Here is a 26,728-nt window from a genome sequence, read left to right as displayed (position 1 = left end):
AAATGTAGGAACAAACTCAGATGTTTAAAAAGGTCTGAATGTTTAACACTGAACCTGTATTGTGCTCTAGGCACATGTAGAACATAACTTACTGTATACTGCATTTTGATTTCAGCTTTTGTGGGTCTGCATGGCTCCTGATGTGTGTAGTATTTACAGACCTATAATTTTGGCCCATGATTAAGGCTAAGATTTGTCATGGTTATTTTTAGTAAAAGTCACGGACTGGTCACGGGCAATAAACAAAAATTCACGGAAGCCGTGACCTGTGACTTTTACTGCTGCGGCTCCACGGTTTCCCCTGCCACTGTGGTAGCTGGGAGCTGTGGGGATCCCCTCCACTTGCGGCAGCTGGAAGCTGCGTTGGGGAGGGGCGGCCCTCTGCCCAGGGCAGCTAGGAGCTGCAGGGTGACCATATTTCCCAAAGAGAAAATGGGACACCTTCCGCCACTCGCCCAAGTCGTCCCCCACCCCCTGCACGAGGCTGTCGCCCATTGCTGGAACCCTGAGGAGGGTCCCCTCAGGAGTCTGTCACCTGTCCCTGGAACCTTGCAGCCCTTCCTCCACCCCCATCACCTGTTGCTGCTGTTGGCCTGTCACTGGAACCCTGTCAAGGCCCCACTGATTGCCAGCTCCAGAGTGCTGCAGCCCTTGGGAGAATGTCATGGAGATCTCTGGAAAACTTATGAGGAGAGCCTGAGGGAACTGGGATTGTTTAGTCTGCAGAAGAAAAGAATGGTGGGGGAGGGGGATTTGATAACTGATTTCAACTACCTGAAGGGGGGTTCTAAAGAGGGATGGATCTAGACTGTTCTCAGTGGTAGCAGATGACAGAACAAGGAGTAATGGTCTCAAGTTGCAGTGTGGGAGGTTTAGGTTAGGTTGGATGTTAGGAAAAACTTTTTCACTCAGCTATGCGAAGTACTAAGAGGGTGGTGAAGCACTGGAATGGGTTACCTAGGGAGTTGGTGGAATCTCCTTCCTTAGAGGTTTTCAAGGTCAGGCTTGGGATGATTTAGTTGGGGATTGGTCCTGCTTTGAGCAGGGGGTTGGACTAGATGACCTCCTGAGGTCCCTTCCAACCCTGATATTCTATGATTCTATGAAGTCAGGAATTGCATGACTTCCATGACCCCTGTGACAGAAACGTAGCCTTATCCATGATCCAACAAAGCACTTAAGCTGTTGCTTAATTCTTTCCTTATTCAAGTAAAGCACTTAGGCACATGCTTAACTTTAAGACTCACAAAAAAGAGTCATGAAAAGTGATAGTTTTCTGCAGAAAATTTTGATTTTTTTTTGTTAAAAAAAATTCTTAAAACCAAAACACTTTCAGCCAAAACCCAAAATATCTGGATTTGGATATGCTGCTGCAATACCTCATGGGAGCTGTAGTGCAGTTGCCCCACCTCCTCATTCTCCTCTTGGGGCTGAATTCCCCAGTCAGACTTCATCTCCCATGATACATCATGGCTTTGGGACTCCCATAAGGTACAGTCTCCGCTCACCAAGAGGGAAGACAATGGTACGTAACAGGATATGGAGTCCGACCAGGGAGCCTGGACAGGAGAGGAGACTCAGAGCATGAAGCAACTACAGCTCTCATGAAGCAGCACAGTACCATACCAAATTGAAATATTTTGGTTGTTGAGTGAAAACTAAAAATATGTTTTACATTTCAGGGATTCATTTTCCATTTTCCGACAACCTCTGTTTATGGGTCAGCTTTTTATATAGTTACCAGATATTCACATTGAAGTAGGTCATGCCACTGAAAAAGTTTACCATTCATATTTTATTCATATGTGCAAAAATAATAAAGAGCTCCCACATCCTTTTCTTTTAAAAATATATTAGTTTTAACTAAAATCATTTAACTGTCATGCACATTTTCTACATTTTGTCTCATATTATTGCTAATAAGCTATATGAGGCCTGATTTACCATTGCATTACTCCACAGATATCACTGGCATATCACTGGTGTAAAACTGGAGTAATGCAATGGTGAATTGGGCCCATCAACTTTGACCATTTATTTATATAATTTACCCACTTTCTCTACTCTCTCTATCGCTTTTTTTGTGTTTAAGCTGCTTGGTACAGGGATTGCACTTTCTACTGTTTCTGGAAATCACTTAGCACACTATTGGTGCTACCAAAAATAAACAACAAAAAATAATGCCTTTTTACAGTACTCTTTCTCCTCGATTAATTTAACAAGGCCCCAATCCAGTCTTTCTAAAGCACAATTTATTCCATGGAATTAAATGTCACAAAAAAAAGAGTGTAATAAAAAGTAAGCTAAGGGATCAAGTAAAAGATTCATTTTCCAGATGAGAAAATTTTGATTTACACAAAAACATATTGAGAATCAGCAATGGCATGGGAAGGGAAATCCAGAAAAGAATACATGACAATTTCTTGAAATGTTAATGAAGTCCAACTTTTCCTATGAAAGGTGTGGGGAGGGAGAAGGGGGGGTTCTTATGTGATAAAATTAGTGAACAATCTAATTTTGTTCTATAGAAGATAGTATAATAAATACTAATTTTAAATAAAATATATAGTACATAAAGGTATTATTTATATTGTATTAGTCATTCTAAAGCATCAGAAACAAATATGAAAACAACAGAAGAGAGATAGAGACAGCTTGGGGCTCACATTTGTCATAATGATTGTCAACATTCTGTGCAAAAAACGATAATAAATCTGATCACTTGATATGATATGAGGCAGGCATGCATATTTTTGTAATAACTTCTCATGAGTTCTCCATTTTAAAGAAGTTGCTGCTCTCTGTTCCGCAGTCGTTAGTGCCGGAATCAAGTCAGGGACAGTCAATAACTAAAAATATAAAATAAAAACATTAAAAATTTAAAATCTCAAGTCATTATGACACAGTATTAATTGAAGCCTAAAAATTATGTTAATTTAGAAATCTACAAGACTGATTTGTTCCTATTTTAAGATGATAGCCTGTGTTTGCACACGCAAAATCCATTCATCCAATCATGTTGTTATATGAGCCCCCAGCAATGGACAATCTGATCACCTCCCTACATTAATAAATTTGTACTCACAGCATGCCCCTAAGGTAGGGTAGTATCATCCCCATTTTACAGATGGGAAAACTGAGGCACTTGCCCATGATCACAGAGGGAGTAAGTTACAGAGCTGGAATTAGAACCCAGGTCTCCCAAGTACTCATTCAGTACCCTAATCACAAGGCCATCATTCCTCCTAAAAGGATTAACTGTCTGAAGGGGCAGTTCTACATAAAGTTACGCAGATGTGCATACAAATTACTATTAGACATATGCAACTACACTTTGACTATGAAACCATAAAGATGCAATTGCACAACTTAGATGCAACTTAGCTACTATGTTTGAAAATTTGATCCCTTTTTATGCCATCATGTGCCAGCAATGTCCCTCTGCCATGTACATTGGCCAAACTGGACAGTCTCTACATAAAAAAATTAATGGACACAAATCAGACGTCAAGAATTATAACATTCAAAAACCAGTCGGAGAACACTTCAATCTCTTCGGTCACTCAATTACAGACCTAAAAGTGGTAATTCTTCAACAAAAAAACTTCAAAAACAGTCTTCAACGAGAGACTGCTGAATTGGAATTAATTTGCAAACTGGATACAATTAACTTAGGCTTGAATAAAGACTGGGAGTGGATATGTCATTACACAGAGTAAAACTATTTCCCCTTATTTCCCCTCCTACTGTTCTTGTAAACTGCTGGAAATGGCCCACCTTGATTATCACTACCAAAGGTTCCCCCCGGCCCCCCACTGGTAATAGCTCACCTTTCCTGATCACTCTTGTTACAGTCTGTATGGTAACACCCATTGTTTCATGTTCTCTGTGTATATAAAATCTCCCCACTATATTTTCCACTGTATGCATCCAATGAAGTGAGCTGTAGCTCATGAAAGCTTATGCTCTAATAAATTTGTTAGTCTCTAAGGTGCCACTAGTACTCCTTTTCTTTTTATGGATACAGACTAACACGGCTGCTACTCAGAAACTTTGTGGTTATTTATTCAGACAGAAGGCAAGTATAAACTGAAAATGTTTGCATTGTGCAAAAGGGCCTTACATCTATATAATTATCTCTCCCTCTTGATATGTATATAAGTAAACAAACAAATACAAATGTCAGTTTGCAGATTTGTCAGAGTCAGGATCTGGTCCCATAATCCTTCTGCAAACAGACTCTCAGTAATTTCAATGAGCATTACATATGTGAAACAACTTCAGTACTAACCTCCTTCATGTTTAGAATTAGACTACAAAACACAGGTTGCTTACTTTGCTTTCTGATCCACTGTTTTCTCCTCCAGTAGTCATAAGTTCAAGAATTTCAGGAAGGTGACTTATCAGTGCATCTAATACCTATTTAAAGAAATGTTGGATTAATCATATTTATAAATTTACTTGGCCTGATTCTTCTCTTGCACAAGTTTGATGCTGGTATGTCTCTAGTGATTTCAGTGGTGTTACTACTCTTGTACACCAATATAAATGAAACGAGAATCAGGTCCCATTATTTGTCCTGATGATGTTACTAAGATCATACCCATACTACAATCAGATCTTTTAAACCAAAGTATTCACAATATAAAATATTAAAATGTAAATATCTTTCTGTGTACCTCTGCAGTTTCCAGACAGTTTAGTAAGAACTTAATCAGATATGAAAGCAAATAAATATATTTTGGACAATTTTTGCCAGATAAAACTTAAAACTTTTTTTATCCAGCTTTAGCAAAACTGCACTTGATAGTGTATTATATTTTACTCTGGAAATGCAGACTAACATGCCATTGAAAGTTTGGGGCATTTAAAACTAGACTAGAAATAACACTATTAAACATACTGTAGGGACAAATCCTAAATTGATGACAGATGGTTTTAGAGCCTCAATTTTTGAGTGCCCAATTGAGACATCTTAAAGGGACCATAATTTTCAGAAGTGCTGAGAACCTGCTCTATGAAAATCAGGCCCTTTTAAGGTGTCTCAAGCTGTGCACCCAAAATCCATATTTATTTTTCAATATCTTGGCTCTATACAAAATAAAGTGGGACAGATATGGGAATAATTCCACTGAAGTCAAATGAGTAGTCACATACTAAAGACAAGAGTTGAAATTCCTTCAGTATTTTACTGCATTGGGACTGAATTGCTTTTTTCTTATTTAGTCGTTTGGCCATTTCAATGGAGAACCAAAAGTGTCACAACATCTTTGCAAAACGGTTAAGTATTTTACACATGGCAAAATTGAGGCAGATGAAATTTAGGTATGTAGCCCAAGGTCACACAGAAAGTCTGTGCCAGACCATGGACAAAAATCTAGGTCTCCTTTCTCTAAGTTCTGTCCCTTAATCACAACACTATTATACCTCCCATTCAGTCAGAGAAAAAAAAAAAAACTTGAAACCTCTCCATAATCTATATATACTTAAAATGAATGGATTTACATGTAATTGTATAAATTATCAATCTTGATAAGTTACAGGGGCAGTGGAATCCAGGGGGGGGGTCTAGCACCCCTGCAATGGATATATTATTGTGATCTATGTTTCTGACCCTGCATATCCTTCTTAAGCAAGTTGTTTTGTTGTTCTGCTCAAGCCAGGTAGGGCTCCAGGGCTGCTGAGGGCAGAGGCAAGAGTGAAACCCAGAGGGGCTCGAGCGGTTGCTGCAGTGCCAAGGATCGGTCTGGGGTGCAGGTAGGAAACCAGGTGATTAGGCTGGGATCAGCCACCTCTGGTGCATACCACTGGGCCCCCACTTCCCAGCCTGGAGCCAACTGCTCCACCCCAGCGAAATCCCGTAGCTCTTCTCACTCCCCAGGGAAAGCACTCACCCCACTCCCACTCCTATCCTTGACACTCTACTTATCCCCTACTCTCAATGCAAAGCCTCCATCCTGATACCCCAACTTTGCCTCCTTCCCCATACAGAGTACCCACCTGGACTTCCTCTGACACTCCGACTTCCTCCTGCTCCTTGATTCTCCCCATTCTCCATGCTTAGTATGTTTAGATTTCTGTACCTATATGTATGTATCCATTCAAAGAGAGCTTCTGCCACTTCTGATAAATTATACCATGTTCAACGAAATTTTGAATACGATAAAAACAGGGGAGGGTTATTGAATTGAAATATCCCCCTATTTTCCCCTTTTATTTTCCTACAGTCATCACCTTCAAAGGCACCAAGATAAATCTGAGTCTAAAATGACTCCTTGAATCTTTATAGAATATGTGAACCAAAAGTAAAACTAATCACTTCAAACATTCATTATATTGGTTTATTGTATTGTTGGTAAGCATTAATGTAAACTAAATTAATGTAACCAACAAATAAAAAAGAGCAAATATATTACCTCCAATGAATCATCCTGTAGTAGTGTTACCAGTTCTTTATGTATTACATACACACCAGAATCTAAAAGCTTAGCAACCTAAAAAATGACAGTAAGGCAAACAAACAAAAACACACTTTAGTTTCATGGAAATACAACAGTTAAAATAGCTGCATTTACTTTTCAGAATGGTTTGACTAGTAATATGAAAGTATGGATGCTGAACAAATCTCTAATATCCACAAATTGCACTTCAAAATTGTTGAGGTTATGTACTTTCCTGCTATTAGCATATAACATTGCTTTTATAACAGCATGCAAAATGAACACCAGAGCTGTTGCATAACTATTAAACATGCCATTGAGACTGGCATGACAAGGTTAACAAGAGATTCCTTTTCTAATGTTTATATTCCAAAGGTGGGGTTGTTGTTTTTTGTTTTGTTTTGTTTTAAAAAGAAGACCTGCAAATACTTAGAGAAACATTCAGGGCTTTTAAAACAGCCTGCTGCATGCTCCAGTAACAGAGGTAACAGAGTCAGACAGCTGAATTGAAGAAATAAAGGTTGGTTTGGCATCAGCTATGGGCCCTAAGCCTCCGTAATCTTTGCAATTTGAGGTTCTCACTTCATAAACTCCAAGGCTGCTGGCATTTTTGATTAGATTTCACAAGTCACATTTAAAGTTCTGCAGTAAGCCTGATGTCAATGTTAAAACAATCAGTAACATATGGCAGCAAATAAGAGAAAAGTGTCAAGGAATCTGACTTCTCAGCCATGTGGGGTAAATCATAGCTTCCTTTTGAGATAATACTTGATACTCTTTAATCATTTTCTTTGTATCACTTAGCTCATGCTAACAATCTGTTTACCTCCAGCTAAGAGGAAGGATATAATTTCTTTTAGGAAATGGCTACAAAGCATAGTAAATCAAAAATATATCCAACTAGAGATGAGCATCATAAATTACTGATATCTGTGTGACATTTGGATGACTAATTACACTGATGACATAATAACACATTAACATACCCTAACTGTGCACAGCATTTCAAGTGTAATCTCACGAGTCCCTTTTACAGGGATAAAACAATTTTCTTTTATTTATTCAAATATCAGTTTAAAGGTGTCTGGAGGTAGACACACTAAGTATCGGATTTTGCAGAATTATATGCTAGTTATACAATTTCCACTACTAGCTTCAATTATCTCCTTCTATGGCAATGTTGTGCAGAGGTTAAAGCAGGGAACTGGGAGTCAAGATACACTGGTTTTATTTCTAATTCTACTACAAATTCACCGTAAAACCTTCAACGAACTGTTTAATCTCAGCCTCATTCTCCCCTGTCTATAAATTGGGGATAATAAGAGTGAGCCCTGAGTTGCTCTGAGGCTTACAGTAAAGCTCTGCAATCCTTGGATGAAAGTCACCATCTGAAGAGTATGGATTATTACTAAATTGAGGAAGGGGATTTTACATTCATTTGTGCAATTCATTCCATTTAAAAATCATTAATACCTACACAACCACACCATCTAATATATTTAATAAAACAGGATAGCGCAGCTTATAGAAAACCAAGCAGTTAATTATAATATACATACTTGTTACATTTCTATAACTTTCTAACTCTGTTAATATTAACATTCAGTCAATGTTTTGCCTAGACCTGGTGTTTACAATGTCTTCCCCACACTGCCAACTAAGCCCCAAATCCTACAGTCCTAGAGAAGGATTGCAGAATCAGATCAAATGCAGCATATTCTTTTCTCACATTCTCTAAGAACATAAGAACATAAGAATTGCCATACTGGGTCAGACCAAAGGTCCATCCAGCCCAGTATCCTGTCTACTGACAGTGGCCAATGCCAGGTGCCCCAGAGGGAGTGAACCTAATAGGTAATGATCAAGTGATCTCTCTCCTGCCACCCATCTTCACCCTCTGACAAACAGAGGCTAGGGACACCATTCCTTACCCATCCTGGCTAATAGCCATTAATGGACTTAACCGCCATGAATTTATCCAGTTCTCTTTTAAACACTGTTATAGTCCTAGCCTTCAGAACTGCCTCCAACAAGGAGTTCCACAGGTTGACTGAGCGCTGAGTGAAGAAGAACTTCCTTTTATTTGTTTTAAACCTGCCGCCCATTAATTTCATTTGGTGGCCCTTAGTTCTTATATTATGGGAACAAGTAAATAACTTTTCCTTATTCACTTTCTCCACACCACTCATGATTTTATATACCTCTATCATATCCCCCCCTTAGTCTCCTCTTTTCCAAGCTGAAAAGTCCTAACCTCTTTAATCTCTCCTCCTATGGGACCCGTTCCAAACCCCTAATCATTTTAGTTGCCCTTTTCTGAACTTTTTCTAATGCCAGTATATCTTTTTTGAGATGAGGGGACCACATCTGTATGCAGTATTCAAGATATGGGCATATCATGGATTTATATAAGGGCAATAAGATAGTATCTGTCTTATTCTCTATCCCCTTTTTAATGATTCCTAACATACCGTTTGCTTTTTTGACTGCCGCTGCACACTGCGTGGACATCTTGAGAGAACTATCCTCGACGACTCCAAGATCTTTCTCCTGATTAGTTGTAGCTAAATTAGCCCCCATCATATTGTATGTATAGTTGGGGTTATTTTTTCCAAAGTGCATTACTTTACATTTATCCACATTAAATTTCATTTGCCATTTTGTTGCCCAATCACTTAGTTTTGCGAGATCTTTTTGAAGTTTTTCACAGTCTGCTTTGGTCATAGAATCATAGAATATCAGGGTTGGAAGGGGCCTCAGGAGGTCATCTAGTCCAACCCCCTGCTCAAAGCAGGACCAATCCCCAATTAAATCATCCCAGCCAGGGCTCTGTCAAGCCTGACCTTAAAAACTTCTAAGGAAGGAGATTCTACCACCTCCCTAGGTAACGCATCTTGAGCAGTTTAGTATTGTCTGCAAACTTTGCCACCTCACTGTTTACCCCTTTCTCCAGATCATTTATGAATAAGTTGAATAGGACTTATCCTAGGACTGACCCTTAAAGAACACCACTAGTTACCCCTCTCCATTCTGGAAATTTACCATTTATTCCTATCCTTTGTTCCCTGTCTTTTAACCAGTTCTCAATCCATGAAAGGATCTTCCCTCTTATCCCATGACAACTTAATTTACGTAAGAGCCTTTGGTGAGGGACCTTGTGTGACGAAGTGGGACTATTCTTAATGTTTCCTCTGAATAGTGTGGGGGTGCCTCAGTTTCCCCTAGGCAGTTCTTAAGTATCTAGGGGGTGGGGTAAGGGTGTATGATCATTGCAGAGCCCTAGAGGGCATGTGTGTGCAGGAGTCTGGACACAGAGAATGGCCGACACCCTGTTTCCTGGCAACTGATGGCCTGGGCCCTTCCCCCCTGCAAGGTGAGAGCTAAAGGGTTGGAGAACAAAGGAATCAGGTGACCACCTGGCCCGGGAAAGGAACAAAGCCCAGAGGAGGAGGGGCTGGAGGGGAGTTTCAGTTTGGGGCTGGCTGGGACATGGAGTGAAGTGCAGACGTGGTTGTCTGGCTCACTGCCCCCCAAAATGGACCCAGCTGAGGGGTCCCGTTCTCTGCACCTGCAAGCTCTGTTTTAGACCATGTTCCTGTCGTCTAATAAACCTTCTGTTTTACTGGCTGGCTGAGAGTCACGTCTGACTGCGAAGTTGGGGTGCAGGACCCTCTGGCTTCCCCAGGAGCCCCGCCTGAGCGGACTCGCTGTGGGAAGCGCACGGAGGGGCAGAGGATGCTGAAGGCTCCGAGGTCAGACCCAGGAAGGTGGAAGCTGTGTGAGCTGCGTGTCCTGAAGACAGGCTGCTCACAGAAAGGCGACTGCCCCAGAGTCCTGACTGGCTTCATGGGGAGCAGTTCCAGAGCATCGCCCAGGGACTCCGTGACAACTGGTGGCAGTGGTGGGATGTACTGCACCCCGTGGATGGTGCTTCCTGCAGTAAGTGACTGGGGAGCAGTAACACGAAGGGGGATTGCCGAGGACCAGGCCTGCTGAAGGCTCAGAGAGGAGCGGTTTCGGGGGGCGGTTAACCCCTGGGAGTGTGTGACCAGCGAGAAGGACTGTGCAGTAACAGGGTTCCCCTGGGGATTGCAGCGAGCAGTCCAAGGGGCGGAGGAGTCTGCAGCTCGACCCTGGCAAAGAGGTGGTGACCTCGAGAAGGGCTGGCACACTAGGGGTTCTCCCTGGAAACCGTGGGGAGCTGAGAACACACGGGCCTGTGAGTCCACAACAACTTGGGAGGAGCGGAGTGATGGCCTGTCACTGTCTCCTTAAGAAGGACATTGTAACCCTGTGCAGAAAGAGAGGGCTGAGCGTTGGAAAGTTCACCAAAGCAGAGTTAATCGTGCAGCTGGAGGAGGATGACCGCTCTAAGGAACAGATTCCTGACCCCAACTGGGGCTATAGCAGGATCTGGGAGCAGCTGGAGCGGGAGCCAGGCATCGCCAAGACTCCTGTCCCCGACCAGACGAGGGTCTTCACGATCAGGTTCCCCATCGGGGGATCGAGACGGACGGGATTGGAGCTGAGTCTGAGAGAGCAAGAGGACTGTGGGGGACAGCGAGAGCCCGAGAAAGAGCTGCAGAAGCAGCAGCAGCATGAACTGGCGGTGGGGGAGCGGAGAGGCCTAGGGGACCTCCCAGGGGTGAGTGGGGATAGATCCCGGGGGGCCAGTTCCGCAGGGAACCTCGAGACTAAATTGCTGCCCCTGGTTAAGGAGGGGGGGGGTGTGGATGCCCACCTCACTGCCTTTGAGCAGGCTGGCGATTTGAACCAAGGGGACCCTGCGGAAAAGCCCCGGTGTCTAGCTCCCTTGCTGGGTCCCAAGGCCATAGACTCCGTCAGCCAGATGGTTGGGGATGTGGACAGGCTCCCACTCCTGACCCCAACCTATATGTCTGTGTGGAGTTTCCTGGGGCCAGGCCCCTTGGACCTCCAGTGGGAGCAGAAGGTGATGGTCAATGGGGAGACATTCTTGGGGTGGCCAAAGGGCATGGGCTGCATAAACCTTCCCACATGCGGCCTGCGAGTGCTATCGACCACCCCTGACCTAAGGGAGGGTGTGAAAATGGAAGGGCCTGGTGTAACTCCTACCAAGGAATGGGAGAGATGCTGGGGCATCCATGGGAACGTTGGTGGCTTCGAACTTCCCCAGGTCACCGGCTAAAGTGACCCCGCTCAGTTCGATCTCGAAGGGGGGAGAGATGTGACGAAGTGGGACTATTCTTAATGTTTCCTCTGAATAGTGTGGGGGTGCCTCAGTTTCCCCTAGGCAGTTCTTAAGTATCTAGGGGGTGGGGTAAGGGTGTATGATCATTGCAGAGCCCTAGAGGGCATGTGTGTGCAGGAGTCTGGACACAGAGAATGGCCGACACCCTGTTTCCTGGCAACTGATGGCCTGGGCCCTTCCCCCCTGCAAGGTGAGAGCTAAAGGGTTGGAGAACAAAGGAATCAGGTGACCACCTGGCCCGGGAAAGGAACAAAGCCCAGAGGAGGAGGGGCTGGAGGGGAGTTTCAGTTTGGGGCTGGCTGGGACATGGAGTGAAGTGCAGACGTGGTTGTCTGGCTCACTGCCCCCCAAAATGGACCCAGCTGAGGGGTCCCGTTCTCTGCACCTGCAAGCTCTGTTTTAGACCATGTTCCTGTCGTCTAATAAACCTTCTGTTTTACTGGCTGGCTGAGAGTCACGTCTGACTGCGAAGTTGGGGTGCAGGACCCTCTGGCTTCCCCAGGAGCCCCGCCTGAGCGGACTCGCTGTGGGAAGCGCACGGAGGGGCAGAGGATGCTGAAGGCTCCGAGGTCAGACCCAGGAAGGTGGAAGCTGTGTGAGCTGCGTGTCCTGAAGACAGGCTGCTCACAGAAAGGCGACTGCCCCAGAGTCCTGACTGGCTTCATGGGGAGCAGTTCCAGAGCATCGCCCAGGGACTCCGTGACACCTTGTCAAAGGCTTTCTGGAAATCTGAGTATACTATGTCCCTGGATCCCCCTTGTCCACATGTTTGTTGACCGCCTCAAAGAACTCAAATAGATTAGTCAGACATGATCTCCCTTTACAGAAACCATGTTAACTTTTGCGCAACAATTTATGTTCTTCTATGTGTCTGACAATTTTATTCTTTACTATTGTTTCAACTAATTTGCCCAGTACTGACATTAACACTTACGGTCTGTAATTGCCAGGATCACCTCTAGAGCCCTTCTTAAATATTGGCGTTACATTAGCTATTCTCCAGTCATTGGGTACAGTAGCTGATTTAAAGGACAGGTTACAAACCATAGTTAATAGCTCCGCAATTTTACATTTGAGTTCTTTCAAAACTCTTGGGTGAATGCCATCTGGTCCCGGTGACTTGTTACTGTTAAATTTCTCAATTAATTCCAAAACCTTCTCTAGTGACACTTCAATCTGTAACAATTCCTCAGATTTGTCACCTAAAAGAGACGTCTCAGGTTTGGGAATCTCCCTAACATCCTCAGCCATGAAGACTGAAGCAAATAATTAATTTAGTTTCTCTGCGATGACTTTATCATCTTTAAGTGCTCCTTTTGTATCTCGATCGTCCAGGAGCCCCACTGGTTGTTTAGCAGGCTTCCTGCTTCTGATGTACTTAAAAAACATTTTGTTATTACCTTTTGAGTTTTTGGCTAGCTGTTCTTCAAACTCCTTTTTGACTTTTCTTATTACATTTTTACATTTAATTTAGCAGTGTTTATGCTCCTTTCTATTTACCTCACTAGGATCTGACTTCCACTTTTTAAAAGATGCCTTTTTATCTCTCACTGCTTCTTTTACATGGTTGTTAAGCCAGGGTGGCTCTTTTTTAGTTCTTTTACTATGTTTTTTAATTTGGGGTATACATTTAAGTTGAGCCTGTATTATGGTGTCTTTGAGAAGCATCCATGCAGCTTGCAGGGATTTCACTCTAGTCACTGTACCTTTTAATTTCTGTTTAACTAACCTCATTTTTGCATAGTTCCCCTTTCTGAAATTAAATGCCACAGTGTTGGGCTGTTGAGGTGTTCTTCCCACCACAGGAATGTTAAATGTTATTATATTATGATCACTATTTCCAAGCGGTCCTGTTATAGTTACCTCTTGGACCAGATCCTGTGCTCCACTCAGGACTAGATCGAGAGTTGCCTCTCCCCTTGTGGGTTCCTGTACAAGCTGCTCTCACTCATGTCTCCCTCACATTCCATCCTTCTTGCCTTTTTTTAAATCTACTCTCCCCCCACTGGTTTGGGATGTGTGTGTGTGTGGGGGGGGGGGCAGAATTCTTTCCCTTAATCCCAATTATTTCTCCCAAGTCCTGTCCTCTGGCCCTTTGTCTCCAAAATCTTGGACCATACTGTTTATTTACACTATTTAGATTTCCTGTCCTGGAGTTTTTTCTATCTGCTGTCCTCCTAATCCACTAAGCCAAAACTTCCCACACCAAAGTCAATGATAACTTCCTTCTAGTTAAATTTCCAGTCCCTTAAAATATATTTTAAAACATGTGTAGTGGATATAATTCTATATAAGAAGACTTTCAATAAATTGAAGAATTTTAGCAAATTTTCCAAAGCTTTCTCACTGAGGCGTAGTTAAATATAGTTATAGTTATATAGTGTTATAGTTAACACTATATATATATGCGTAGTTAAAATATAACAAATGTCAATTTGAGCAGACAAATATAAAAACCACATAAAATATTAAAAAGCAAAACAAAACAAAAAAACCTGAAGTACTAACAAAGAAACTTTCTGGACTTACTTCATACAAGCCAATAGCCATAGTGTATCTGACTGGCACTTCAGGGTCATGACAAAGACAAAAAAATGTAGAGTATAGTTCCAAATGGAAGTTTTTTGGATCCACAAAAGCAATCATGGCCTGTGGACAAATAAGATGGAATCTTTAATCCAAATGTACATATACAGGGCCAAAATGTTTGGGATTCCAGCTACTGGACGGACCACCTCTTCCCCTGTGTGAAACCACTGCTGCTGTAATCAGCAGGACACTTGAGCTAATACGCACTGACTTAAAAATGGGGGAGCTGGTGACTGGACATTTTCTTTGACTGGTCCTCAACTCTGGAACTCTCTCCTACCCCTATGGTCTGACACAATTTGGATCAGCTAACTTCTGGACATGCTGCAAGGCTTTTTCTGAAGAGAGAAATTGAGAAACACAGAATAATTTGCACAGGAACCTATTATTTCATGATGAGTTAGCTAATGGGCAATTTATATTCTGAGAGATTGGGTCAGTTCCAGGAGGACAGGAAAAAGTCTTGGCATTGTGGATACGGATCCTTTAGTTTTACATATTTTAAATTAGTCTCTAAACAACTAAAACCTTCAATTGGAGCTTTTAAATACAAATAAATAAAATACATTTTTAGCCAGCAACAAAGCCAATTTCTGAAATTTTGGCTACCATTGTTTATGCACAAAACATGCATTTGCTCAAGTAAACCAGTAGATATCTAATTATGTATTTTGTGCATATTTTAAGCCAACTTAAAAAAACATGGCTGAAAGGTTGCCTATAAAGAAATTTTCCTTTAAATATAAAGGATACCTGTATACATTCAAAATAGAAGACGGATTAATCGAAACAATAGTTTTAGGCATAAAAGCCTCATTTCTATATATGTGAAAAGATCTTTTATTTAGCAAATACATAAGGGTTCATAAATTAGATGCATATCTAACTCATTCAGAGCTAAATCCTGTGCCCCTTGTGTATGTTGGAGATCACCGATGACAGGAATCTCTTGGTCAAAACTCACCACTGGTTTTCTGTGATTTGGTGATGAGGCTCCTTCCTCATAACTAAGGCTATGATTATGTCACGTAAGCGGCCGCCTCAGGTGCCAGACTGTGGGGGGGGCGCCACTAGCACCCAGAGTGTAGAAAATTATGTCTGCTGCTGGGTGCATATGTATTCTCTCTGCTCTAGATGCACAGAGATGGTGGAGTGCTATGCTGGAGAAAGGAGGGCACAAGAGACATAACAGGCAGACAGGAGAAAAGGTGAGAGGGAATAACAGAAAGCAGCAGGAGCTGCAGGGAGAGAGAGGAGGAGGAGCTTCTTATGTACCTCTCTAGCACCTACAGGAGCCTGGACTGATTAACACCAGCTTCGCAGGGAGCTTCCTGTTTCCTGCTGCTTCCCTGAACCCACTTGAGGAGAACAAGCAGTCAACTGAAGTAGTAGGAGCCAGTTAGGCCCTTAAGACACTGATATCTTCCCTCACTCAGGCCCTGCTAGAAGCCTGCTTATTTATCCCCTTCAATAGAGAGTTGAGAGTCACTACAGCTGGCACAGAACAGCAGTCATGAGTGAAAGAAGAAAACAGCCCTCTGAGGCAGTATTCAGAAAATGAAAGAAAGCAAAGGAAGTTTTTCTATCTAAGCAGGAAGGAGCTCTCCTGAGATACATAGACACAAATATTCACAGTGAGCCTTCCGGCCCCAGTGACGATGTGAGTGGTGAGGAGATGCCTGATCTTCCAGTTAGTCAGAGTGCAGGTGACCTGGCAACTACTGCAGCATCCGTATTTCCATCTCAAATGGATGTAACCATGCACATTCCTGAAGAAAAGTGTAGATCAGAGAAGAGTGTGGTGGAGGCGCGAGAAACAGCTGCTGCTGAGTTTAGTTCCTTAAATCTAGATGATCCCTGACTGTGGACCCACTTGAGCAGTAGCCTGAGGGACTTCCTTGTACTGCATGGGCCACAGCAAGTGAAAAACTTCATGTTCCCCAAAGACAATGAAAATAGAAGTTTCCATCCAACACATTACTGGCGTGAAATCCCCAATGGTGACAAAGTGGAGAGGCCATGGCTTATGTACTCAAAAACCCAGAATGCTGCATACTGTTTTTGTTGCCAACTCTTCCAGTCTAATGTTCCAGCCACATTGGGTTCTACAGGAACAAAGGACTGGAAAAATCTGGCTAGAAATCTGGCATGCCATGAGAAGGCAGCAAATCACCAGAGAGCATTCCATAGGTGGAAAGAGCTTGAGATGAGACTAAGGTTAAAGGCCACCATAGATGATCAGCATCAAGAGAAGATTGTATCAGAGTCTCTTTACTGGCAAAATGTTCTGAAAAGACTCATTGCCATTGTGAGAATGCTTGCAACCCAAAAGCTAGCACTGCATGGCACTTCAGATCAGCTGTGTGTGCCAAACAATGGAAACTTCCTTAAAATTGTGGAGCTGATGGCTGAATTTGATGCTGTACTGCAGGAGCATCTAAGAAGAGTCACCACCCAAGAAATGTACACACACCACTACCTTGGAAAAACAAGTCAAATCATATAGTTACTGGCAACAAAAGTCAAACAGAAGATTGTGGCAGATCTGAAGTCAGCAAGATATTACTCTGTTATTCTGGACTGCACACCTGACATCAGCCATACGGAACAAATGACTTTAATGGTGTGTTTTGCAACAACAACAGAAACTAGTGAAAATGTCCCTGCAAAGGTGACTGTCAGAGAGCATTTTCTAGAATTTATTGACATTGATGATACTGCAGGAGCTGGTATGACAAATGTGCTTCTTAAAAAGCTGGAAGATACGGGAATTGTGATAGCTGACATGAGAGGTCAGGGCTACGATAATGGTGCCAACGTGAGAGGAAAGAACAGAGGAGTGCAGACACGGATCTGAGAGTTAAACCCTCAAGCTTTTTTGTCCCATGCAGTTCTCATTCATTGAACTTGGTGGTCAGTGATGCAGCATCAGCTTCTAGTGAGGCTGCTGAATTTTTTATGTAATTCAAAGCATCTATGTATTTTTTTCTGCATCAACTCATCGATGGCAAATTTTGAAGCAACTTCTGGGAACATCCTCTCTGACACTGAAACCACTGAGTGCTACATTATGGGAAAGTCAAGTGGAGGTGATAAAGCCTATCAAACACCAAATTGGGAAGATAGATGATTCCACGATTGCCATTATGGAGGATAATGCTATGACAGGAATTGTTCGTGGGAGAACAGTGGCAGAGCGAAATGGAATCACCAGAAACATACATAACTTCAAATTTCTGTGTGGCTTAGTGTTGTGGCATGACATACTGTTTGAAATAAATGTTGTAAGCAAGAGACTACAAGGTGTTGATCTTCATATATGTGGAGCAATGGAACAACTGGACAAAGCAAAGTCATACCTACAGTCTTACTGGTCAGATGAGGGATTTCAAAACGTTCTGAAGAGTGCACAGAAGTTGACAGAGGAACTTCACACTGAAGCTATTTTCCCACCCAATCAAGAACACAAGAGTCACCGAAGAAGACGACATTTTGATTACGAGACACGGGATAATCCCATAAGAGACCCCAAACAACAATTCAAAGTTGAATTATTTAACCAGGTGCTAGATTGTGCAATACAGTCAGCTGAAGAACGTTTCATGCAGCTCAAGGAACCCAGCAGTATATTTGAGATGTTGTATGATATTCCAAAACTCCTCACTATTCCTGAAGAAGACCTACACCAGCAATGCAGGGCACTAGAGACAGTGTTGACACATGCTGACATGTGCGATATTGATGCAAGTGATTTAGGTGATGAACTGAAAGCCTTTTCAAGATACATTTCAGCAGGATCAACTCCAAAGGCTATTCTGGAATACATGTTCACAAATAAGATGACCACCCTCTTTCCAAATGCTTTTGTTGCTCTGCGTATATGTCTAACAACTCCTGTAACAGTTGCCAGTGGAGAATGCAGCTTCTCCAAGCTGAAGTTAATAAAAACACATCTATGCTCCACAATGACACAGAAGAGGCTGGTCGACCTTGCAACCATCTCAATAGAGCATGAGCTGGCCCAGACCGTGGAGCTTCAGGAAGAAGTTCAAATCTTTGCAACCAAGAAGGCACGGAAAGCACCACTTTGATGATTCAAACAGATAAAAATGCCAGTGTTTACTATGCAGACAAGAAAAGTTACATTTACTGTTCAGGCATTTGAAAGTTAAGTGTTACTTAAAATTTTTGAACAATGCATTTTAAGTTGTTAGTTCTCCTTTATTGGGGTAGGTAGCAGAGCAGTACCATGAGAGGAGTAGAAGAGGAAGAAGGCAAAATTTCAAAGTTTTGGCCCAAGCAAGGGCATGTGCGGGCGTCATTTGAGCCTCAGGTGCCAAAATGTTGTGGGTCGGCCCGGCACGTAAGTAAGTCACGGAATCTGTGACTTCCATTGACCTCTGTGACATTTTCAGCCCCAAGGCTGGAGCTCCCAGCCAGACTCCCACCGTAGCTCCCCTCCCCCCGTAACTCTCAGTCCTGCCCCTGGTGGCAGGACCCTGCAGCTCCTGGCTGCAGTGGGCGGACCCTGCTGCTCCCAGCCACAGTGGGCAGTGGGGACCCCTTGGATCTCCCACTGCAGCGGGGGGTGAGGAGACCCCACGGCAGCTCAACTCCTGTGGACGGCGGAATCCCCAGGGCTCCCACTCACTGCAGGTGGCAGGGATCTCCCCAGAGCCTCCTGCCACTGTGGGCAGCAGGGCCTCCCCCCGCAGAGCTGTTCAGCTGCTGTGTGGGGGGACCCCAGAACTCCCATTCACCGCAGTGGCAGGGGACCCCAAAGCCTAGAACCAATGGGTGCTGAACTCGCCTCTCTATTTTGTCAGAGATATTTTTAGTGAAAGTCAGGCACAGGTCATGGGCTTCCATGAATTTTTGCTTATTGCCCGTGATCTGTCCATGACTTTTACGAAAAATATTTGTGACAGGAACTTAGCTTTACTCACAGCCTTCTTGGAGAATCCCTGCACTAAGTCAATTTACTTGTGCTTTGCAGAGGACTTCGGATTTGGCTCACAATATACTATATGGTAACAGATTTTACATCTTACATTTATTCCTGTTTTGTGGCTAATGTGCACAATGTAAGTTTTATAAAATAGCAGTTAACTTACTGGAAAGTTGTAAGCACAGTTCTTCCTTACTGATATATACTTCTTTTCTTGCTCTAGGGTTTGAAGTTGTATCTGATTATCATTGTGTCCATTTTCCTGCTGTAAACCCAGTGTGCAAAGTTTCTTGTAAAATTCCAAAAATCTCAAGTGTTGCTCTGGAGTAAAAATTCCTTTAAAAATACAACACTAATGCTTAAGTTTCTTGTTACAGAATACCAGGGGAAAAGCTAACAATATCCAACAACTTGAGTTTGTTTCTGGAGCAATCAAATAAACCATTTTCCCTGTTCATTCTCATATAATGACTCCAGTAGGAACCATTTCCTTATTGCAAGTGGTAGGGAGAAATAGTGATTACAGAAAAATTAAACCTACCCATAGAAGAAGGAATCTTCACTTCTGCATTTTAGAAATATATAATTTTTAGAATATTAAGGCTTTCATTTGGGAGGATTGTGAATATATTTTAAAAGTGGTAGGGTCATGTTTATTCCCCTTTTGCCTCCAAATGAACACCACCACCATTTTCACTGAGCTCAGGCAAAGCCCTTTGCACAAATTAAGCCTTTGGGACCTTAAGGGTTTAAGTAGCATGGAGGAGTTTATCTGGGCCACCTGTAGTACAGTGAATTTCACGTTACACTTAAAAGATCAATGGGCTGAATTTTGATCTCTATCCAGCCCCAACCCAGTTGATAGGTGTATAGGGACCACAAAGTTAGAGGAGAAATCCCATGATACGGGAGCAGTTTAGAGCTAACTTAAGTGGCCCTACACTGCCCTAGCCTCACAGGCCTTAGTGCAGAACATATGTTGGTGGTGCAAGGGGAGCATTTCTTCAGCTCACTGCTTTGAGAATTCTGAGCTGCAGATTCAGCCCCCACAGCAGCCAGGAATCCAAGTGGTGCAAAAGTGACATAAAGCCTCTTTTGCTCCCATTTTTTCCTGGGCTAACTCTTTGTATTGTGTCTGAGGAGACATAGCAATAAGGTGCTAGATGCTGTACTTATATCATGCCCTATTTTCAAAGGTTTATAGTTTAACTAAAACTAACACACTCACTTCAAGATGAAACTTGCAACAAAACTAGGCATCAAAACAAAACAATGAAAGTAGAGAAAATATGAAAAAGAAAAGACAATCCAATCTCCATGTTACAGATGGTTTCAGAGGGTTTTTGTACTCCTAATTATCATCCCACTTTAGAAAATGTCCAGATAGCCAAATATTTATCATCTGTATACTTCACAATACATTGAGTCACTGAATTTATAATAATCATTAAATCATACCATATAGTCCATTACATAGTTTCCCTAAATGGAAAGACAAAGAAACAAGAATTGATTCATCCACTTTGAAGGATTTTTCACAAAATGATTTCACTAAAGGGAGCACAGTTTGACTTCTGTCATCTGAAAAACAAAATAAATGTGTAAAGTTAGTTGTTCGTGTTCATTCACTTGAAGAAGAGCATATGTCCGTTTCATGATAAAAACATCAAGGACCTTTAAAGTGCAGCTGGGATTGTTAATTAAAATATGGGTGTCATCTAAACAAGTATGAGTATGAGTGAAATCTATTTATTTTAATGTAGAAGCTTTTGAGGCCTTTATGGGTCACCCCCCTTTTCTAGGGAAGGACCCTCATCTGTACAATGATGGGACAACAAAAGCTCTCTGAGCACAGGCTCTGACCTGCAGTGTGTGGGTAAGTGAAGAAGCAAACCCATCTTCTCCTTCCACCAACACACCTAGCAGCCAAGAGATAGAGGGAGAAGAGATATGGTGAGCAAAAGGATAAAGGGAGAGCTTGTCAAGGTGGGACAGGGTGAGTTCTGCTCTTCCATCTTCCAAGCAGGGTGGATCTCAAGGTCAGCTAGAAATTAAGCTTTTCAACCTACTGAGCTCCCTCCTATTTAACTGCAGGGCTGTGCATAACCTCTGACCACTCTTCAACCTTTTTCCAACAGCCAAAACAGCTGTTGCAGCAATAGTAAGTAAAAAACTTTAAACAGAAGTATGAAATTGATAGTCTCAACAATTTGAAAATAAATCTACTACTGTATCCAATGGTACAAATGCTATCGGTTAAACAATCCAATTGCATTCATTGGTACTCTCCCCAAACTATCTGCTTTTTGTTTTGCAGCTTTCCATATGTTTTATATGTTGATTATTTTGATAATTCACCATCAACTCCTTGTTAAGTAAATATTTGCTTCTCATTTATGTATTGGGAAGATGCAGTGAAGTCAGAAAAACAGGAGTGGGAGTGGGAGCTGTTGTGCAAAATATAGGGCTTCTAATGAAGATAAACAATTGAACAGCTCTGAAAAAAAAAGAGTATTACTATATACAGTACTAACTGTTAAATAATGAACAGTGACTATAACAACTGCTGCATCACACAGACATATTAGGATACTTTTGCATACTCTCTATGAGCCAGATTTCTGGCCCACTTTGATATTTTGTACCTCTCAGATGGTGAAAAAGCAGTGGAGATTATCTGCAACTATAGAGCCAGTGTAGCTGGCTCCTATTGCTTTCCTTAACCCCAGCAATCCTCAGTATAGGGAACATGGCTGAAAACAGTGCACTTCAATTATCCAAGATGTTCCCCTGGAGACTACGCCAATTGTTGCAGGCTAGAATACGTCCATTTCAAGCCTCTCCAGCTTCTGCTGAGGCAAAGCTAAGAAGAGAATCATGGATGCATAACTGGGCCCCCACACTGAGCCAAATGAACTTAGAGAATCTGGCTTTACTTTCCTAAAGATGCAGGATCACATACCCATACATTGTGAGAAGCCTGAAGCTTTGCAGTGCTGACTAGAAGAAAAACTTGGAAAGAATATTGCATTTAAAATATCGTTTCAACATTCTTTTCAACAAGTCTTTTCCTGAAAAGCTGAAACATGAACACTGTGACTCTCTGTACCCCATATTCACCATTGATGATATAATTATCATATGTTTTGTACAAAGTATGCCTGAGGAAGGTATCATTTTAAAAGTCTTAATTTGTTGAACATTAGTATCCTGTTAAGTTGTTTGTGCTCTCATTGTATAGGAAGTTTTGCTATGTATGTGCCACTGAAACATGTTGTGAGGTTGGGAGCCTCAAGCCGCGCACAAGCCGCCTTTCAGGTATAACCATAAAAGGCCAAACAACACTGATGGCCCATAGAGAAGAATACAAACACTCACAAGGATTACCGCAGGAATTATGAACAATGGAAATCTCTCAGAGATAGCACTACACAATGGGAACTGTTTGACTCAGATCACAGCAAAAGATCTTTCCAGCAAGATGGAAGAAGCTATAAAAAGGGGAATTGACATGACCACTGGGCCTCACTGCCCATACAACACAACACCTGGAAATACCTAAGAAACAGAGACTGAACTAGGGGAGCAGGGTCCCAGGCAGGAAAGAAGGAAGTCTGCCTGTGTTGGAGGCTTGGTGGACTGTTTGTACTATCTAGCAGGGTGAGATACTACTTGATTCAAATCCTGTCCTAATCCTGAGTTTAGAGAACTCAGACTGTGTTTTTGATTTATTTCTTATGGTAATCTACTTTGATCTGTTTGCTATTACTTATAAATCACTTAAAATCTATCTTTCTGTAGTTAATAAATCTGTTTTATATTTTACCTAAAACAGTGTGGTTTGCATGAAGTGCGTGGGGAATCTGCTCAGGAAAAGGGCCTGGGCCATTGTCCTCTCCATATCGAGGAAGGGGCGGACCGGGTAATACATTTATACTGGTCAGGTTTTTGACCAGGGTAAGATGGTATAGCTCTGGGGTCCTAGGTGGGGAGCTGTGAGGAATTGGCAGAAGCCCCTCCATTGTTGTTTCATGCAGTGAATGGCCAAAGCCTTCATGTAACTGCAGCTAGGTTTTTCCCTGCCTGTGTGAGTACAAGTCCTAGAGGGGACTGTAGCTTGTCACAGCATCATGGAGTAAGAGGGAGCCCAGGTTGGTGAGACAGAGGGCTTAGTACCCCAGTTCCGGGTTGCACCGCAGAGGGATATCCATCACAAGCACTTGCTAAAGAGCCATACATAACATCTGCATTCATTCTGTAATCAGAAGAAAAAGATTTTCATGGTGCCAAGCACCTACAGATCTAAGTGATGTCAACAAGAGCTGCTGATCCTCAACACTTAAAATCAATGTTAATGTATACAGTGCTGAGTATCTATATCGTGCTTTATAAAACACAGAACAAGATTGGTCACTGCTTCAATAATTTACTTAGTGTGTCTGCCATACATGAAAATAAAATCATATGTCAAAAATTGCTATGCTCAGTTTCTTACTACAGATATAAATGGTGCATCCCTAGACCAACCTGGCTCCTTCATCCCAGAGAACATTCCACCAGCATAGGTGCTGGAACTAAGGGTGCGGGGGTGCTGCAGCACCCCCTGGCTTGAAGTGGTTCCCATTAAATACAGGGTTTACAGTTTGGTTCAATGGCTCTCAGTACTCCCACTATAAAAACTGTTCCAGCACCCCTGTGCACCAGTCAAGGTCAGATTTCATTTTCATCAGATACTCTGTAGGTGTGCCACCAGCAGAGGCTGCCGAGACTATGGTGCTGACTCAGCATGTCTGTCAGCCACTCTGGACACATCCTGTCTGCCTGACAAGCACTGCCTACTTTTAGAGTGTACTGATTTGTTGCATGGTCCCTGACAGACAGAAGATTGCAAGTATTTGTGCCACCGCAATCCCCCCAATCTTAATCAGGCTTTCTGTCAGCACAGATCCTGGACTGAATCTAGTCAATGGTCTCATTTTTTCTCCCTGTTACATCAGTGCAAGCTTTAGAATGTACTTTGAGTAATGGAGGAGGAAGCAGGGGAGAGAGAAAAAAATAAAATTCTAGAAACAAAATAGAGACTTTGATCCTCTTATTGCAAAGGGAAGTGTGATAGTTAATTATCATTGCGGCTTTATTTTATGGGAATTGCTTTTCTACTGGCAAGTATAGACTGTAAGCAATTGAAAAAAGTGCCTGTTACTCTCGGAGGGAGATGAAAGGCAAGATATTCCTAATGCCCCTCTTCCCAAACATACCTCACCCCATATATACCTCCAAATTCCCATTCTACCCCATCCACACACAGACCCTTGAATGTCCCTCTCACTCCACATATACTCCAACAACTCTCCACCGGCCCCCACTTATCCTGACAGCACATGCACACATACACACACACACACCCCAGCAGACCTGACATACATCACTGCAGCCCCGAACACTTCGGGCGCATCAGCCACAACACCCAACATTCCCCACTCACCCCCAACATCTCTCACTCGCCCCAACTCCTACCCCACCATCCCTCAACATCTCTCACTTGCCCCCAACCTCTCATCCCACAGCCCACCAACAATTCTCATCCCCAGTCCTTCACCCACCACCCCAGGGACCTTCCTGGCCACTCACTGACACCCCAGCATCCCAGCACTCCATTCCTGTCCTGGACTAAGCTGGCTCCTCCTGATCCCGAATGCTCGGCTCCACTTGCTCCACACTTACACAGCCACATGTAACCACACACACTGCTCAGGTCTGGTGCAGCTGGGCCAAACTTCAGTGAAGGACATTGTGACACGGGCTGGAAAGGGTCACAGGGCTGTTCAAGTTTGGCTGGCTACTCCTCTGTCATGACAGAGGGGAAGCTATGCCATATTTAAGTGAGTGGCGTTGCACTGCAGCACTGTTAATTTTTTTTGCCCTGTTTGTTGGGGTCCCTCCTCAAATGGAGAGTGCACATTGGTTAATCTCGGCCTAGCCATGAATCATCTTGCACAAATTAGGCTTGATAATCTTAAATTTTATACCTCCAGTTAGCCTTTGGCTGAAATTTGTAAGATCTGGAAAGGACCCTGGTCATGGCCAGAATAGAGCCAGCGTGGGGGAGAGCCAGCAAAGCTGCTTCGCAAGCACAGCAGCGTTTTTAATTAAACAAGAAAGCATCCTAGAAAGTAAATTCCCATAAAAAGAAAAGGAGTAATTGTGGCACCTTAGAGACTAACCAATTTATTTGAGCATAAGCTTTCGTGAACTACTGCTCACTTCATCGGATGCATACTGTGGAAAGTATAGAAGATCTTTTTATACATACAAAGCATGAAAAAATGGGTGTTTACCACTACAAAAGGTTTTCTCTCCCCCCACCCCACTCTCCTGCTGGTAATAGCTTATCTAAAGTGATCACTCTTCTTACAATGTGTATGATAATCAAGTTGGGCCTTTTCCAGGACAAATCCAGGTTTTTTTCTCCCCCACCCACACAAACCCACTCTCCTGTTGGTAATAGCTTATCTAAAGTGATCACTCTCCTTACAATGTGTAAGGCTGACAAAGGAGGTGCTGTTGTCATCATGAATAGGTCGGAATATGAACAAGAGGCTGCTTGGGAGCTCTCCAACACCACTTTCTACAAGCCATAACCCTCTGATCCCACTGAGAGTTACCAAAAGAAACTACAGCATTTGCTCAAGAAACTCCCTGAAAAAGCACAAGATCAAATCTGCACAGACACATCCCTGGAACCCTGACCTGGGATATTCTATCTACTACCCAAGATCCATAAACCTGGAAATCCTGGGCACCCCATCATCTCAGGCATTGGCACCCTGACAGCAGGATTGTCTGGCTATGTAGACTCCCTCCTCAGGCCCTACGCTACCAGCACTCCCAGCTACCTTCGAGACACCACTGACTTTCTGAGGAAACTACAATCCATCGGTGATCTTCCTGATAACACCATCCTGGCCACTATGGATGTAGAAGCCCTCTACACCAACATTCCACACAAAGATGGACTACAAGCCGTCAGGAACAGTATCCCCGATAATGTCACAGCAAACCTGGTGACTGAACTTTGTGACTTTGTCCTCACCCATAACTATTTCACATTTGGGGACAATGTAAACCTTCAAATCAGCGGCACTGCTATGGGTACCTGCATGGCCCCACAGTATGCCAACATTTTTATGGCTGATTTAGAACAACGCTTCCTCAGCTCTCGTCCCCTAACGCCCCTACTCTACATGCGCTATATTGATGACATCTTCATCATCTGGGCCCATGGAAAAGAAGCCCTTGAGGAATTCCACCATGATTTCAACAATTTCCATCCCTCCATCAACCTCAGCCTGGTCCAGTCCACACAACAGATCCACTTCCTGGACACTACAGTGCTAATAAACGATGGTCACATAAACACCACCCTATACCGGAAACCTACTGACCACTATTCCTACCTACATGCCTCCAGCTTTCACTCAGACCACACCACACGATCCATTGTCTACAGCCAAGCTCTGC

General features: G+C 42.9%; 1 protein-coding gene across 4 annotated transcripts in view; it reads right to left on the bottom strand.

Moving 5' to 3' along the window:
• PPP4R4 (protein phosphatase 4 regulatory subunit 4) overlaps positions 1-26,728 on the bottom strand; it is a 136,276-nt gene that overhangs the window by 23,880 nt on the left and 85,668 nt on the right. For all 4 annotated transcript variants that reach the window (XM_048852204.2, XM_048852207.2, XM_048852205.2 and 1 more), the window contains 6 exons: positions 20,666-20,788; positions 19,374-19,543; positions 14,200-14,319; positions 6,417-6,494; positions 4,336-4,419; positions 2,667-2,849 (listed from right to left, as the gene is read on the bottom strand). In XM_048852204.2, the coding sequence (XP_048708161.1) occupies positions 2,667-2,849; positions 4,336-4,419; positions 6,417-6,494; positions 14,200-14,319; positions 19,374-19,543; positions 20,666-20,788 (758 nt within the window). The remainder of the gene's footprint in view (positions 1-2,666; positions 2,850-4,335; positions 4,420-6,416; positions 6,495-14,199; positions 14,320-19,373; positions 19,544-20,665; positions 20,789-26,728) is intronic.

The sequence above is a fragment of the Caretta caretta genome, chromosome 6 (assembly GCF_965140235.1).
Source record: "Caretta caretta isolate rCarCar2 chromosome 6, rCarCar1.hap1, whole genome shotgun sequence".
In the NCBI taxonomy this organism is placed as follows: Eukaryota; Metazoa; Chordata; order Testudines; family Cheloniidae; genus Caretta; species Caretta caretta.
Note: the sequence above shows the minus strand (reverse complement) of the source record. Positions and strands in the feature narration are given on the sequence as shown.